This window comes from Marmota monax, unplaced genomic scaffold, assembly GCF_021218885.2.
Source record: "Marmota monax isolate L192 unplaced genomic scaffold, Marmota_monax_Labrador192_F-V1.1 WCK01_AAM20220418_F8-fsc00108, whole genome shotgun sequence".
Lineage (NCBI taxonomy): Eukaryota > Metazoa > Chordata > Mammalia > Rodentia > Sciuridae > Marmota > Marmota monax.
Genome location: NW_026694593.1, coordinates 1,408,051 through 1,426,028, shown reverse-complemented (window position 1 = coordinate 1,426,028; position 17,978 = coordinate 1,408,051). Strand labels below are relative to the sequence as shown.

General features: G+C 40.3%; 1 protein-coding gene across 10 annotated transcripts in view; it reads right to left on the bottom strand.

Annotated features, from left to right (window-relative positions):
• The window catches only part of Gon4l (gon-4 like), an 84,827-nt gene that overhangs the window by 7,914 nt on the left and 58,935 nt on the right, over window positions 1-17,978 (bottom strand). For all 10 annotated transcript variants that reach the window (XM_046422013.2, XM_046422011.2, XM_046422009.2 and 7 more), the window contains 9 exons: window positions 16,101-16,299; window positions 15,491-15,577; window positions 14,228-14,399; window positions 11,807-11,951; window positions 8,352-8,502; window positions 4,271-4,387; window positions 2,213-3,919; window positions 1,434-1,689; window positions 435-619 (listed from right to left, as the gene is read on the bottom strand). In XM_046422013.2, the coding sequence (XP_046277969.1) occupies window positions 435-619; window positions 1,434-1,689; window positions 2,213-3,919; window positions 4,271-4,387; window positions 8,352-8,502; window positions 11,807-11,951; window positions 14,228-14,399; window positions 15,491-15,577; window positions 16,101-16,299 (3,019 nt within the window). The remainder of the gene's footprint in view (window positions 1-434; window positions 620-1,433; window positions 1,690-2,212; window positions 3,920-4,270; window positions 4,388-8,351; window positions 8,503-11,806; window positions 11,952-14,227; window positions 14,400-15,490; window positions 15,578-16,100; window positions 16,300-17,978) is intronic.

The window sequence follows — 17,978 nt, the reverse complement described above, 5'->3', positions numbered from 1 at the left end:
TTTATTATTATTATTATTTTTTTTTTTTAATGTGGTGCCAGGGATCAAACCCAGTGCCTCACACATGCTAGGCAAGTACTCTTGCACTGAGCCACAACCCCAGCCCCTCAAACTTCATTTTTAAAACATCTCCCTTGCCAGGCAAGGTGGCACACACCTTGTAATCCCAGAAGCTCAGGCAGCTGAGGGAGGAAGATCACAAGTTCAAAGCAGCCTCAGTAACTTAGAGAAGCCCTAAGCAACTTATAAGATTGTCTCTAAATTTAAAAACAAAAACAAGAAGAGGTGGGATGTGGCTTAGTGGTTAAGCACCCCAGGTAAAATCCCCAGTACCAAAAAACACAAAAAATAAATAAATAAATAAAGCATCTCCCTTAAAGGAGAAGAAACCACATTCATAGGGATTAACAGTAACAGAAGCAGCATTTGCCTACCCTAGTCAGATAAGCCTGGGCAAAGGCCAAGTCCTTCTGCTCCCTCAGTGGATCCCGCTCAAGAATGTCCTCATCGTAGAGCAACAGCAGCTTGGAGGTGTCCTTGCTGGCCCGAGCCCGACTTCCTCGCTTGTTGCGAGCTCGATGATTGCTCCGGGCCTTTCCAGCAGCTTTGATGCTTTCTCCTTGGAGTACATATGAAAAGGATTGTTTCTTGGTCCCTGCAACCTCTGCTCCTCCCATCTACCACATGTGCCCCCTCTCCAATCCTAGTCAATGTCACAGAGCAACTTGGGAAAAGAGTGGCAGGGAAGTGGTAGGAGAGGCAAGTTGGCCTCTATCAAGTCGGCTCCATGCAGAGGCTCCAGCAGAAGTGGGTTAACTAGGACAATAAGGAGAGGAATTTCAGGGTTTTGGTTTTTTTTTTTTTTTTGTATTTTTGGTTTTTTTGCTTTTGTGGTAGTGGGGAATGAAGGGTGCTCTACCACTGAGCTACATTCCAGACCTTTTTATTTTGAGATGGGATCTCATTAAGTTGCCCAGGATGTCCTCAAGCTTTGATCCCCCTGCCTCAGCCTCCTCAGCAGCTGGGATTACAATTATGTGCCACCACACCTGGCAAGCCACATCTTGAGAAAGGAAGTCTAAAAGTAAGTGTGGCTTTATGCTGGGCTCCCAAGAGACTTGATGAGGAAACAAGCAGTGTTTTCTGATACAAACACAGCTCTTTGCCTCATCCATGATAAACGAGGGAAGAAACAGTATGAAAACTTAGAACAAACTATTACAAACCCTGCGGCTGATGAGAATCAAAATTTTCTAATCATCTCTTTTCTGCAAAGGTACCACATTAAACATCTGTTTGGGGGAAGGGAGGCTACAGGAAAGATTCCGATTTCCTCTAGAATCATCCAGCTGATTTGTAAGCAACCCACTCTGCACACCCTCACAATGAGGCCCAGTGAGACCTGACTCTAGGCACAGGCCTGCCACTCTCACCTGGTGGGGTTCTGCTGGTCTCCACTTCTGGAGCAGTCTTTGGGGAGGCCAAGGTGGAAGGGGGCTTCTCAGCAGCATCTCCAACTGCTTCATCAGTCATCTCATCCTCTTTCTGTAGATTTTCCATTCCTTCAGCTTCTTCTTCCTCCTCTTCTTCCTGCTCAGAGTTCTCCTCCTGGGAGTTCTCTTCCTCAGACTCACACTCCTGACTCATGCGCCTTTCAGACGCCAGCCAAGTCAGCTTCTCCATTGTTTCCTGCCATCCCCCAAAAGAGTATTTATAAGGGCTCCTGGTAGCTCCCAAATGCTGAAGCATAGAGCTGTCTCAGGAGAGTCTGAGGTTAATCAATGGGCCCACTACTCCCTGGGTTAGGAAATGGGCCTGAGAGAAGAGGAGAGAAAAAGAATGTGCCTTTTGAAAGGGTTCTCTATTCCCTTAAGATAAGTTTTCCTTTGCCACCATCCACACTTGTTTTTAATTTATTTTCTCCCTTCTCTTCTGTATTGTTGGAGGTCAAACCCAGGGCTTTAAATGCTAGGGATTTAAGTGTGCTCAAGTGATTATATTTAATGTTTTAATGAGTTTAGCTCAAACATCATGAGTGAAATTCTACCCTTTCCCTCAACCTCAATCCCAAAACTATGTCCTACATTCAAAAGCCAAATACAAACCGATTTGGAACTATCTGTAGATAAGAATAAGCAAGCAGATGGCATGTCAATAAATTAAACATACTACTGAGTCCCCAAATCTTTTAAAAGTATTCCCTGGCTCTTACTTGTAGTTCAGGGACAGAAAGCACAGATTCCTCAGAAGCCGATGACATCTCGTCTTCCTCATCTTGGGTGAGGTCATCAAAGTCTTCTTCTTCCTCTTCCTCTGGCCCATCCTTCTCTCCCCCCGTTTCTGGCCCAGCTGGGGTCCCCACTGAGTGGCCATCAACACTGGATGAGTCTTCAGGCTTCCCTGGGGGACTGCTTAGCACCATGTCAGGGTCCATGGAGGAGGGCACATTCTTTGGAGACCCTTTGTTCATGTCTCCCCCGGTGTTTCCCTGGGCAGTAGGCGCTTGCCAAGTGGCAGGGGGTTGAGCTGACTGTCTCCTCTCCTCCTCTTCCTGCTGGCCCGCCTGTTTCTTCACCTCTCTAGCATCACTCAACTCTTCCCTTAGGGAACCAGTGTCCAATTCCAAAAGCTGCTCTTCTTTGATTTCATTACAAATGTCCTGCTCAGTGGACCTACTGGAGATCTCCTCCCCAGGGTCTTCAGGTTCCATCTTGATGATTGTCTTTAAATCCTCACACGGAGACTTTAGAGATTCCTGGAAGCCTTGAGGCACTGGCTCCAGAGCCTGCCTCCCCTCCTCTGTTTTCACAAGAGTCCAGCGATAGGCACTGTTCTCCAACAGTGCCTCCTGGCTTTCTCCATCTGCTGGCATTGGCCCTGGGCTGTGCTCCTCCTTGGGGAAGACAGCAGTACACAAAGGAGCTAGTTCCTGGGGTTCTAATTTGGGTTCTAGGGTTTGAAAGACATTTTTCCTTTCAGTCAAAGGACAAGCAATGTCCACATTCCTTTGGGCCTTATCTTCAGGGGTGGATGGTACAGGAAGATTCACAGAATTGCCAGAAACAATTAAGGGTGAGATGGAGGAGGCCACAAGAGGCTGGTTCAATGGACAGGAAAAGGAAGTAGGGTTGACCAGGAGGGTGGTGATAGGAATGGTCTGGGGGCTTGGGGCCACAGCTGCATTGACAGGCTGGATTACATTACAGCCACTGGTAAGGCTCACCACCTTCACAGTGGTGGCAGGAACAGTAAAGATAACAGGTGCAGGGTGGATGAGGTGGGCAGTTTTCAGACAGGGAGAGGCCTTGGTCCCCTTTCTTCTTGAGGGTTTCCGTCTCACACATGGCTTTCGAAACTTAGAAGGGGCAAGTGCAGGCAGCATTACTTTGGGCACAGGGGCAGAGGAGAGCAAGGTCTGTGGCTCAGACAGAGGGAAGCCAGTCCTAGCCTTAGGGGGAACCGTAGACATTGCTACAGGAGACTCAAAACTGTCGTCCCCAGTGACCCCCAGTGTAGGGACACCTGAAACTGGCTGTAAGACAGTGGCTGGCTGGATAAGGTGAGGGAAGCGAACAACCATTTTGCTTGGAGGGGCTTCGCATTGAGTTGACCTGGCTGGTGTTTTCCCAGGGTTGAAACTAGGCTGGAGAGAGGGGCTGGGTCGGATCAAGAGGGGCTTTAAGACCGATGATCGCTTCTGTCTCCAAGCCTTCCTGGAAAGACGGTCAGCAACTGGCTTCAGTTTCAGTACTACACCCTTGGGCAACAGCAGTGGGTACTGAGTTTCACTTCCCAACCCTGATCTGGCTTTTTCAAGGTCTTGTTCTGCTTTGATCTCAGTGGTTCCAGTCACAGTTCCTAGCTCTCTAGCACGATCAGCCATGTGCCGCAGTTCATCCTGGATAGATGGCAGACTGGCCTATTGGAAACAAGAATACTCTGATCAAGCACATGTCAGAATTTGGTGAGAAAAACAGGGCTTTCTTCATTTTAGGAACCTTTCAAACAGTTTCAAAATAACTTGAAGAAGAAGGGTTTTTCTGCATATCAAATTTCTAGGATGACCTCATTCTAATCATACATTCTACATACCTCTTCTCTGAGTTTCCTTTAGAAAATCTGTTATTTGAAAAAGGCTATAAAATCAGCTGGAGGAAGGGAGGAAAGGAAGGAAGGGTGAACGAGGAAGATTTCTTAAGTCCTAGTTTTATGACTCAAGTATTAGAACCTTAAAGTAGCCCTCTACAGACTTTGAGAAGGAGAACTGTACCTTTAACCAGAATGGGAGCCGGTGTTCTTCCCTCTCTACAGGTGGCTTCCACTGATGGGGCTGGATCTCCTCACAGCACTTTACCAGTACTGGCAGCTGTTTGGTCTTCTTATAAAACTGAGTATAAATAAAGCATGAGTTATATTCCTTCCAGAAATATCACCCTCTGTCAGGCTGGGGCATGGGGTGGGTATCAAGTACACACGCACACACACCAGTAGCATATGCTGAATGTTTCTGCATTTCAAATTAAACTCATCTATAACTAATAATGATTATATAATTACTTGATCTTTCCCACCTGACAATCTCCATTCCAGATACCAGGAAGGGGGGAAAAAGTTAAGGTCAAGGAAACACATGGTCAGAATATCTTACATGAGATTTGCTCCTGCTTAGCAGCTGCAATAACACAATCTTAACTGTCATCTTGGACACATGAAAGCTTCCTTTTATGTAAATGATTGTGTGAAGGGCAATAGAAGGGAAGGGAAAGAAGAAAAAAGACTGTGGCAGCCCTGTTTTAAGAGTAAATGGAAAGGAAAACTGAATTTAAACCTCTGACAAGAAGCACCATGTATTCCACATATAGTGAGTGCCTTCTATGTGCCAAACCCTGTGCCACAACCTGAGCATACAAAAAGAGAAGCAATTCATACTCAAGGAGCTCACTTGCAGGCTGGTGGGGACAGTCAAGCAAGAAGACCAAAAAAAAAAAAAAAAAACATTCTAGCAGGGTGAGGTAATCCCAGTGGCTTGGGTGACTGAGGCAGGAGGACTGTGAGTTCAAAGCCAGCCTCAGCAATTTTGGGAGTTCCTAAGTAACTCAGTGAGATCTTGTCTCTAAATAAATATAAAAATAGGGCTGGGGTTGCTGGGGTTGCGGCTCAGTGGTAGAGTGCTTGCCTAGCATGTGTGAGGCACTGGGTTCGACTGTCAGCACTGCATATAAATAAATAAAGGTCCATCAACAACTAATAAAAATATTTTTAAAAAACAGGGCTGGGGATGTTGCTCAGTGGTTAAACACCCTTGGGTTCAATCTCTGGTACCAAAAGTTAAAAAAAAAAATCTAAATAATAAAGAAAATACAAAGATGCTCATAAAAAAATTACACAATTCAAAATTGAACAAAAAAAGTTTTTTCTGCAACAGGTATAACTAAAAATGGATCTTTTTTATTATTATTATTTTAATTATTATATTATTTAATTGTACACAATACCTTTATTTTGTTTATTTATTTTTACGTGGTGCTGAGGATCGAACCCAGGGCCTTGCGCATGCTAGGCGAGTGCTCTACCACTGAGACACAATCCCAGCCCTAAAAATGAATCTCAATGGAATAGAATTTGCTACATGAAGCATGAGAAGAAAAAAGTCTACAAAATGGGCAAAACCATGAATGTGTTTAAAGAACCGAAAGAGATTGGTCTGGCTAGAAATAAAGCAATGTGGAGGAGAAATTTCAGGAGACAATGTCACAGGGAGGGCGGTAGGATAGTAGGCCTATGTGCCAGGCCAAGCAAGCTGATCATTACCCTGGAAGTAGAGCTGTCTATGGCATCCACAGGAAGGACAGAATCAATGGAGAAGAATTAGAAACACCAATAAGAAAACTACTTCATTAATCTACATATAATAAAGCCCTAAATAAGGCAGTATGCAACAAATCAGAAAACAGAGTAAGATCACTGAGGATTGTGACAGACAACCTGTGAGTGATCAAGCAGAAAGCATCGAGGATAAGGCCCAGGTTTATGGACTGTAATGTCACAAACAAGGACAAAAAAAAAAAAAAAGAAAAGAAAAAGAATGCAACTTAACACCAAAAAAACCCAAATAACCCAGTCAACAAAAGGGCAAAGGAACCAAACAGACACTTCACAGAAGAATAAATATGAATGATCAACAAATGTATGGAAAAAATGTTCAACATCACTAGCAATTAGAGAAATGCAAATTTAAACTACACCGAGATTTCATCTCACTCCAGTCAGAATGGCTATTATCTATAATACAAGTAACAATAAATATTGGCAAGGATGTGGAGGAAAAGGTATACTTATACATTGCTGGTGGGATTGCAAACTGGTGCAACCACCCTGGAAAACAGTATGAAGTTTCCTCAGAAAACTTGGAACAGAACCACCATCTGACCCAGTTATCCCACTTCTCGGCATAAACACAAAGAACTTAAAATCAGCACACTATTGTGATCAGCGACATCAGTGTTCACAGTAGCTCAATTCAAAATAGCTAAGCTATGGAACCAACCTAGGTGCCCTTCAATAGAAGAATGGATAAAGAAAATGCGGTACATATACACAATGGACTATTAGCAATAAAGAAGATAGGCTCCAGTTCTATCCATTTATGAGCAAATGCAATTTGCTCATAAATGGATAGAACTGGAGGCTATCAAGCTAAGTGAAGTAGGCCAATCCCAAAAAACCAAAGGCCAAATGTTCTCTCTGATATGCGGATGCTGACTCACAAATGTGGGGGCGGGGGGCAGGGGAGGTTCACCGGATTAGACTGTGGGAATGGGGGATAGGAATGGGAAAGACAGTAGATGGATTCAGACATAAATCTCCTATGATCATATATGAATTCACGACCAGTGTAGCTCCAAATCATGCATAACCACAAAAATAGGAAGTTATACTCCATGGATGTATAATATTTCAAAATATACTCTACCTTCATGTATAACTAAAAATAACCCAAAAGAAAGAATTAAACTGGGAGTGGAGGGAAGAATAGAAGTTCATTGGATTAGACAAGGGGAATGAAGGGAAGGGAGAGGAGATGGGCATAGGAAAGATAGTACAATGAATCAGACATAACTTTCCTATGTTCATATATGAATACATGACCAGTGTAACTCCACATCATGTACAACCACAAGAATAGGAAGTTATACTCTATGCATGTATATTATGTCAAAATATACTCTACACTCTACTAAAAAGAACAAATAAATTTTTTTAAAAAGAGAGAAATCATAGAAGTTGAGAAAAAATTTTGATTACTATTAAATAGTCGATTGTCCTAAACATTGTTTATGTATTTGAAGCAATATAATGATACACATAGAAGAGTTTTTGACCTTCAATATAACTGTGTCCTGGATTGGCCTAAAGGAGACTATTTCTCTGATCTGAAAATTTATTTATTTATTTTAATTTTTTTTTTTTTTGTAGTTGTAAATGGACAGAACACCTTTATTTTGTTTGTTTATTTTTAGGTGGTACTAAAGATTGAACCCAGTGCTTCACATATGTTACACAAGCACTCGGCCACAGAACTACAGCCCCACCAACCCCGATCTAGAAATTTTGATTGGAAATAAAAATGTCTCAGAGACTTAAAAAAAAAAAAAAGTTACAATTATTAACTTGCTACCTAGATTATATGTGGAGATAAACACCATTCCCCCCCCAAAAAAAATGCTGGTTAGCAGAAAAAAAAAATCTTTTTTTTTCTCCATAACAAGCTTCATAGAACACTCTTAAATCATTTAAATATTTGACCTTTGATATATACAGAAGTTTGGTATAAATATCTAAATAAAAATGCAGAGTTAAGGGGAAGAATATAAGTGGAATATTTTCTATATTTATAAAGTTAAAGTAAAAGAAACAGACTAGGCTGGGAATGTGGCTCAAGTGGTAGGGCGCTCGCCTGGCTTGCGTGCGGCCTGGGTTCGATCCTCAGCACCACATATAAATAAAGATGTTGTGTCCGCCGAAAACTAAAAAATAAATATTAAAATTCTCTCTCTCTCTTAAAAAAAGAAAGAAAGAAAGAAACAGTGACTGGCCAGAAGGAGTCAAGGATTTGTGAAATCTTTTAAGACTTGAATATCTTCATACTTAAGGGAAATATCCATAAGAATATTGAAGGTATTCCACAGGAAAATAATGGATTAATGCCCCCAAAAGGGCAAAAAGGGAATTAATCTAGTGTATACGTGGGAAGAATTAGTCCTACATATAAGAAGGTCCCTCTTTTAAAAAGAGAGAAGGATAGACACACAGAGGTGAGGTAGTGGATGGAGCTTTCTGGAAGCACTCACTTTAATGATGTTGTCGGGAGCTTTGTTCATGTTGAGGTTCTTGATTCTCACCGTCAGCTGGTGGGCAGTCTTGCAGGTTATTAGGTACTTGCTGATTAGAGGCTTTGGAGACTCAGTCCCTTCAAAATGCTTCAATCCTAAAGCTAACAAACTGAGAAAGGTACAATGAGGCTAAATCTCACCTTGCAGTCCTTTCTTCTAAAAACCCTCCCCAGACGACTCCATACATTTTACAATCCACTTTTTTACGTTTTCTTCCTTCTGCTTTCCAGTACTGGGGATTGAACACAAGGATGCATTACAAGTGCACCACTGAACTACATTCCTAGCCCTTTTTATTTTTTGAGACAAGGTCTCAATAAGGTGCTGAGGCTGGCTTTAACCTCCTGCTTTAACCTCTCAAGTCCCGGAATTATAGCCATGTGCCATTGTACCCAATTTTCAGTCCTCTTCTTTACATCTAATTCTTATACATGTTGATGGCTACTCTATATAAAAGTTCAGCTATTTAGAAAGCTCTAAGAACTATGAGTAAGCCGGGAACAGTGGCACATGCCTCTAACCCAAGGAACTCAGGAGAAACAAATTCAAGGCCAGTCTCAGCAACTTAGTGAGACCTTGTCTCAAAATAAAAAATAAATAGGGCTGGGAAAGTAGCTCAGTGGTAAAGATCCCTTGGTTTCAATCCCTAGTACCTCTTCCTCCCGAAAAAAAATAATAATTAAAAACTGAGAGTAAGACCAAACAAAAGGGCTGGGATGAAACTCAATGGTTGAGCTGAGCTCGGGGGTACACACCTGTGATCCCAGCAGCTCAGAAGGCTGATGCAGGGAAGATTGAGAGTTCAAAGCCAGCCTCAGCAACAACGAGGTGCTAAGCTACTCAGTGAGACCCTGTCTATAAATAAAAATACAAAATAGAGCTATGGATGTAGCTCAGTGGCCAAATGCCCCTGAGTTCAATCCCTGGTACCCCCCCCCCAAAAAAAAAACCAATAAACTCAACGGTAGAATGACTGCATGGTATGTGTTAAGTGCTGGGATCAATTTCTAGCAACACAAAAAAAGAGCGGGATGGGAGTAGGGGTGGAGAGCTTTTGCAAAAGAATCAAACAGGAGTTTTCACAAGTAAGTATGAAAAGGAGAAATAATGCATAAAGCATTAATAAGCCAGGCACAGTGGTGTGGGCCTCCTGTCCCAGCTCCTCAGAAGGTTGAGAAAGGAGGAGCACATGAGCCCAGCAGTTTAGGTCCAGCCTGGGCAACTTTTTTAGGAAGTTACCAGGGATGGCACTCAGGGGCACTTGACCACTGAGCCACATCTGCAGCTCTATTCTGTATTTTATTTAGAGACTGAGTCTCACTGAATTGCTTATCGCCTGGCCTTTGCTAAGACGACTTTGAACTCATGATCCTCCTGCCTCAGCCTCCAAGCCACTGGGATTACAGGCATGTGCCACCACTCCCAGCTCTGGGAAACATTTTTAAAACAGAAAAAAATCATTAATAAATATAAGATCATGATGAGTTTTACGCTTTTTTAAAAAAAATTCAGTAGTAAGACCGAGCCTAAGGCTTCACACATGCTAGGCAAGCACTGACTTAGATGAGCTTTATATTAACCATACAAAGAAAATTCAAAGGGAATACAAAGGAAAGAGAATTATTCTAACAAAACAAACATAAAATTAATAATGGGTGCCACTGACAATTAAATCAACAACATGATCCCTAACATCACATACAAGATTATAATTACATGGGGGTGACAGTTTGGTTTATATATCAAGAACCATGATAACAGACTTTATTTAATAATTCCACTATTGAAAATTTACCGACAGGAAAGAACTTAAAATAATTTAATGCCAGATATAGTGTTATATGCCTGTAATCCCAGTGACTTGAGAGGCTGAGGCAGGAGAATTGCAAGTGTGTGGCCATTCTGGGGAACCTGGCAAGACCCTGTCTTAAAATAAACAACTATATAGCATTGTGTAACTCAGTGTATAGCAACCCTTGGTTCAATCTCCAGCACTGAGGGAAAGAGAGAAAAGATTTTTTTTTTTTTTTAGTTGAAGATGGACACAATACCTTTTTTATTTTATTATTTTTTTAATTTTTTAATATCTTTATTTATTTTTATATAGTGCTGAGGATTGAACCCAGTGCCCCACATGTGCAAGGCAAGCGCTCTGCCACTGAGCCTCAATCTCAGCCCAATTATTTTATTATTTTTATGTGGTGCGGAGGATCAAACCCAGGGCCTCCCATGTGCTAGGCAAGCGTTCTCCTATTGAGCCACAACCCCAGTCTGAGAGAAAAGATTTAAAATTTTTTTTTTTTTAATTTATATATGACAGCAGAATGCATTACAATTCTTATTATATATATAGAGCACAATTTTTCATATTTCTGGTTGTATACATAGTATATTCACACTAGTTCGTGTCTTCATACATATACTTTGTATAGTAATGATCATCATATTCCATCATAATTAAGACTTTTTTAAAATATTTTTTTAGTTGTAGATGGACACAAGACCTTCATTTATATGTGTTGCTGAGGATGGAACCCAGTGCCCTCCACATGCAAGGAGAGCACTCTACCACTGAGCTACAACCCCAGCCCTGAGAGAAAAGACTTCTAAAAGCTGTATGCACAAAGATCCTAGAGTAAGCCTCACATACAATAAAAAAGGTGGAGGGAAAGCTAGGTTGTGGCTCAGGGAAGACAGCTTGCCTAGTATGTGTGAGGCACTGGGTTCCATCCTCAGCACCACATAAAAATAAATAAAATAAAGGTCCATCAACAACTAAAAAATACTAAAAAAAAAAAAAGAGGGAAAAAGTGGTCAATGAAAGGATTATAATGGGGCAATTTAAATGGACAGTAGTTATACAAGAAATACAAAGAGTAAAACCATTGTTTGGGGTGGTATGAGAATAAAAACTTCCTCATCAAAGCTTTTCCTTGCATAGTATTTTTTTATTTATATATGACAGTGGAACGTATTACAATTCTTATTACATATATACAGCACCATTTTTCATATCTCTGGTTATATACATAGTATATTCACACCAATTTGTGTCAAATGAAAAGTCTGAATTTTTTTTTTTCTTTTGGTGCTGGGGATGGAACCCAGGGCTTTGTGCACACAGGGCAAGCACTCTACCACCTGAGCTACATCCCCAGCTTCCTTGCATAGTATTTCAAGGATGGTCTTATGGTAAGTAAAAGATAAAACAATGATTCTTAAACATTTCAAATCAGCAGTATTTAGCACTGCTTGAACAAGTACACACTACAGAACTCAATCCACTACACTGCTTTTCTTTTTGTTTTTGTGTCCCTGACTTATTATACATGTTTTATTTCCCCTAACCACCTGAAGAGGAACTGCCTTCTTAAAATAGTTGGTTCTTCTGAAGCCCCACAGTAAACACTTACTTGTCCTCAGCCTTGGTGAAGATGATCTTATCCTGAGGATTCTTTGCCTTCAAGGAACATACTGGAAGTAGCTCTGGATACATGAAAACCTTACTTGTGGCCAGGACCCAGGCCACTTGCTTGGGCAGACAGGGCAATTCACAGGCTATAAGAAAAAAACATCTGTGATAAATAGAATTCTAGGACTAAAGAGGACTTCAAAAAAGCTTATGAATGCATGTTTGTATTTAGGTAGAGCTGCCCTTATCTGACTTGGTCCCCTCCCACCCTCCTTCCCTCACCAAAATGTGTCCAGTTTTTCTCGACCTAATATACACCTAAGGGAAGTCCCAAAGTCAATAAAAAGTTGATTCTTTCTTTCCTATGTGGGATACTTAACACACTAAGTAACATAAACACAAAGCATCTAGTAATACCTGGCACATAGTGGATACTCAAAAAAATTTTACCTCCTTCCCCCTTTAAATCCTTGAAAGATAAGAGACCTTCAACAATGCTTTCTTTCTTCCAGGATAAGATTCCAACTTCTTTTATCTCCCTCACAAATCTGGTATTCCAAATTTTTATTTTTATTTGATTCTTACTTAACTTTCATTAAGTTCTCCCAGATTCCTCCTGAAGTTGGGAACAAAAAAACCATAAAAGGAATGAGACAATTCCGTCTCATTCGTTTCTGTCTTCCTATCTTAGCCTCTTAATTTAAGGTACCTCTGACTTTCCAGAGACAGAAACTACTATATTTACACTTAGACCGTAAAACAAGCAGTCAGGGCAATGAGCCCCATAAAGCCTTTTCTAAATGTAAAAGTCACTCCCTAAAATTAACCTGTATAAATATTCCAAACATTCCAGCTGTCTGCTTTGTTCTAGAGTGGTGGGAAAATTAGAATGGGCCAGACCTGAGTGAAGGCTATAGACTCAAGGGCTAGGAGGGCACAACTAATCAGGAGGTCATGGGCCAAATCAACAGCCTTAACTAGCACTCTTCTAATAACTGTTTATCTTTATAACTTTTATTTTTATCAAATAAAAATACCTATTTAGCACTAGACAGTAATCAATGACCCTACCTGCTAGCTATATTAATCCCTAGACTAGCACACCTGGATGGAAACCTGCTATCAGGTCCCCTCTCGCCTGGCAAGACCTCTGTTTCTTTTCTTGCTGGAATAAATCCTACTCTTTCACTCCCACCCTCAACTGTCCATGGGTTTCACTCTTTGAATTCATGAGACAAAAACCTAAAGGTCATTGGCAGGTGGCCTGGGTTTGCTGTGATGCTAGAGAACTGGAACACAGGTCCAACTCGCCAACACCCAAGAATCTGTCCTGTCGGCTGAGACCAGTCACTATGGTGAGGGTACCACTTGTAGCAAACAGCTACAGCTACAGCCAAGGGGTCTAATCTAACTACAGAAGGAGAGGTTGATTATCCCTTTTCAATACTTCTTCCAAAACTGTTATTTTTAAATCACCAATAAAAACACAGAACACTAGGTGTAAAAATTATTACTATGTTTGGTATTTAGTCAAGTTTTCATTACCAAAATACAGCTATGAAAGCAGGTTGGCATCAGTGCCATATTTAAATTGAACTATATTCAGTTACTATAAAACTCATGGATATATTTATTTTATTTTCATTTTTTTTTGAGACAGTGCCTCACTAAATTCCTTAACCAGGCCTTGAACTTGGAGTTCTCCTGCTTCAGCCTTCCAAGTCACTGGGATTACAGGTATGTGCCACCACACCCAGCAAGATAGGGATTTAAAATCAAATCCATACACAACCCCAAATCCACAACAACACACAAATAATTTGCTAAATCAGAAAACAAATAAGAAGCAAATATTTGGTGTTAGGGAACAAAGAAAATATTTTCTTAAAAAATTTTAAACCTACACAAGATAGAAACTAAACCTGAAAATTTCTTCAAAATATTGAACATGGCAAATGTATAACATCTCTAACTTGGGAATCTAACTGCCCTATCAGCATTTCATTCAAAATGAGGATATTACCTTCTCTCTATAATCATTATGGGAAATAAAATAATATGGTCTTATGAGGAAGAAAATAAAAATCTTAACATGGACAAATTTCACCACTTGACTTACATCTTTACCAGACCCCAATTTTCTAGACAGGATAACTAATACCTACATATAATTCAAGTCCACTTATTAGCAGAGTCCCACATCTCTACTCGTATTCTGTCCACTGACTCCATGCCTTATCAAAGCACAAATCTTATGTAACTCTACAATACAGATAGAGTGCAAAGGAAGGATAAAAGAGAAAAGAAAGAAATTATATGTATTCTGTGTCCTCCCTCCTAGGAAATTATCCCTAGGAAATTATTTAAGGCTCCCATCTTTTGTTGCAAATAAAAACTTGAAGTTGACATATTTGTCCCCTACCAGTCTTCTTGACAGTTTTACGAGGGCTCCAGTCAATGCTGACATGTGTGTTGAAGTCTTCAATGAGCTGCATAGCTCCCATTAAGTTACAGGGTTGAAACAAGGTCTGAAACTTGGGGTTGAACTGATGATGCAGGGCAATGGAGCTTTGAGCAAAGGTTCCCAGCTCTTTCTGGAAAAACAGAACATAAAGAAGAACATAAGAAATTCCTGACAATTAATACCAGCAGCCCTTGGCCTTTGAATGATAAACTGTCCCTCCTACTTCAGAATAAAAACAGGTAGAAATTATAAACTCTTTCATAATTAATATTATTCCATGAAGAATTCTCTCTTTTTTCTTTTGGTACCTGGGATTGAAACCAAGGGCATTTAACCACTGAGCCACATCCCCAGGCCATCCCACCCATTTTTTGTTTTTAATTTAGAGTCAGAGTCTTAGTTGATTAGGACCTTGCTAAATTGCTGAGGCCAGCTTTGAACTCACAATCCTCCAGCCTAAGCCTCCCAAGCCACTGGGATGACAGGCATGTGCCAAAAGACTTCTCTTTTGCTGAGTTCTCAGATATTAAGGGATTGTGTAACAAATACTTGATTTGTTCATGTTTTATTCTCAGATTAGATGTTCAGCAGACTTGTCAATATATGGTCTAATTACCAAGGTAGAATTAAGACTCTTAAAATTAAAGGTCATTATTTTTATTTATTTTTTTAAATCTTTTGGTTTCTCTAACACCTAAAAAAAAAAAAAAATTCTCCTCATGATCTTCTGAACACAGAGGTGAATACACCCTGCTGGACCACCAAGGGACCTTGGAGCACTAGCAAATACACTACTCAAATCCCAAAGAGGTTTATCCAAGGAGCAGAGAATATCATCATTATCTATCCAAAATTACAGAAAATTTCTCCAAAATACTTTAAAGTATCACGCAAAATTAATTCTATACATAAAGCACTGATATTGAGTCTAACAAATGAACGATTATTTCAACATCTATAATATATCAGTACCTAAATAAATAAGAAGTCAGGATAAATCCAAAGATAAGGAAATTGAATACACATCTATCATTTCCCTGGAATCAATGGCTTATGTTCTGTAAGCAAATAGGAAGCTGCAGGACAGAGTAGGAATAGCAACCAAAGACAAGCAGAAAAGAAGAACAAATGTAGATTATAATCAGTGAATAACATGAGAAATGACTTGCCAAGCTAATTTTACACTCAAGTCTTTAGAGTTAGAAATATCTGGAACCTTACAAGAAATATCCTGGTGGTACTGGCCTCCAAACTGAGGTTGGGGTTGGAGATAGCGAGAAGGTGGATTTGGGTCAAAAGCTGAACATGCTGGGGAGGGAAAGAAAATAAAACATTGACATGTTATGTTACCATTTCAGGTACACAAGGAGACCTTACCAAGATGTTGCAAATTTATCACACATATTTTGCTTTCTGGAGAAAATATGAAGAACAATGCAGGATCTTGGCATGAATTTCTCAGACATATTCCCTTGAGCAAAATGATAGAACCAGAGAAAATTTAACCTCAAACCAGAGGGACTGAGATCAGAAAGAAGAAGAAAAAACAATGTCTGATATTGAAGGCTATTAAATTTCAGAATGGGTTAAAGATTCTTTGTAATCTCCAGTTCTGAATACTATCAGGATCCTTATGTTCATTCTTGCCTGAGCCATCTAGGAATGAACATGAGGATCTCTCCAAAATCCTAAGTGATGTGAAGATGAGATGCTCCCCAGTTTCAATGGGTAGTAAGACGGCCATCTCTGACTTTTACAATGTTGCTCATTTGGGGCTTCAGTGTCAGACCATGAGATAATCCAAAAATCACATGACCAAGAAGAGTGTTACCTGCTGCATCTGCTGTTGGAGTCTCTTCCTTTGTGCAGAGTCTAGAATCAGAGTCTGATGAACTTTCTCACTCTGAGGCTTAAGCCTCTCCACCTCCTGTTGCTGTTTGGCTGAAGATTTCTTCATCTTCAGTTGTTCAAGTAGCTCCTTCACTGTCCGATGTTGTTCATTTAGCAGGTTGGCCAGTGGTTCCTCAAAACTATCCCCAAAAGGGAGATGATTTATTTAAATATTTCTCTAGGTCATCAACACATTCAGTTCCTCCTAATAGTATGCTAAAATAACCTGGAAAATGTCTACTTACTGCTAATCCTCAAATCCCATTTTAGACATCAAACTCCCAATACTGTTACACAGATTCAGTAAGATGATTCTGGGGCTGGGAATACAGCTCGGTGACAGACAGCTTGCCTAGCATGGTTGAAGCTCTGGGTTTGATCTCCAGCACCCACTTGTATAAAACTTTCTAAATAAATAAAATGATTATGAATTGTGTCCCCATCATATTTTTCTACAATTACTCCTCTAAGTAGTATACAAATAGAGAGGAAATTAAACAAGCAAGGAAAGAAAAATAGGAACAACAAAACAGCAAAGAGGCTGTGGTCACTCATTATTCTTGCATTATACTGACACATCCATATTACTCTGTGACTTGTTCTAACAGTGATACAGAATCTTCCAAATGAACAGCATTTGTTCTCTAATTTACCTACTACTCCCATCTTAGGTCTAACTTCTCCCATGTACCTCTCCATAAGGCTTCCTAGCCTTCCCTTCTTAAAAAGTCAAAGCCCTTCTTGAATAAAGTAGAAAGAATATTATTAAAACATATGATTTTATATACTGATTACTATATCTTGTCTCTTCCACTAAACTGAAATGTTTATGAAGGCGTAGCTTTCAGAAGAATCCCAGGCTTTTTACTAAGGTAATATTGTTAAGTGAAACCACAGGACAGGGGCTGGGGCTATAACTCAGAGGTAGAGAACCTGCTTCACACATGTGAGGCAGTGGGTTCAATCCTCAGCACCACATAAAAATAAATAAAGATATTGTGTCCATTACAACTAAAAAATAAATTAAAGGGCTGGGTCTATAGCTCAGTGGCAGAGCGCTTGCCTATCACGTGTAAGGCTCTGGGTTCCATCCTTAGCATCACATACAAATAAAATAAAGGTGATCTGTCCATTTACAACAACCAAAATTTTTTTAAAAAATAATAAATTAAAAAAAAAAAAAAACCACAGGACAGCTGGCACAGTAGTGCATGCCTATAATCCCAGGGCTTGGGAGGCTGACAAAGGAGGATCCTGAGTTCAAAGCCAGCCTCAGCAATGGGAAGGCACTAAGCAACTCAGTGAGATCCCGTCTCTAAATAAAATACAAAATAGGGCTGGGGATGTGCCTAAGTGGTCAAGTGCCCCTGAGTTCAATCCCTGGTACCAAAAAACAAACCAACACTGGACAAATGAGAGGTCTGCTAGCTTTTGCTGTGCTCCACCCATGGTACACACTATATCCTAGCCTTTAGCCATCCACCTAATAATTGTATGCTGCTACTCACAATGGATAACAATAGATTAAAGTATAGATTCAAAACTATTACAAAATTATTTTCTGGGTTTAAGAATGCCAACTTCACTGGGCGCAATAGCACATGCCTACAATCCCAGAGACCCAGGAGGCTGAGGGAGGACGACTGGCAAGTGCAAGACCAGGCTTGGCAACTTAGCAAGACCCTCAAGCAACTTAAAGATACCCTGCTTCAAAGTTTAAAAGCACCTCTGTTCTGAAAAGAAAAAAGAAACACCAACTTCCTGTGAAAAGGTCAATACATGTGTTTCAGGCTCCTACGACATTATTGCAGGTGCTTCA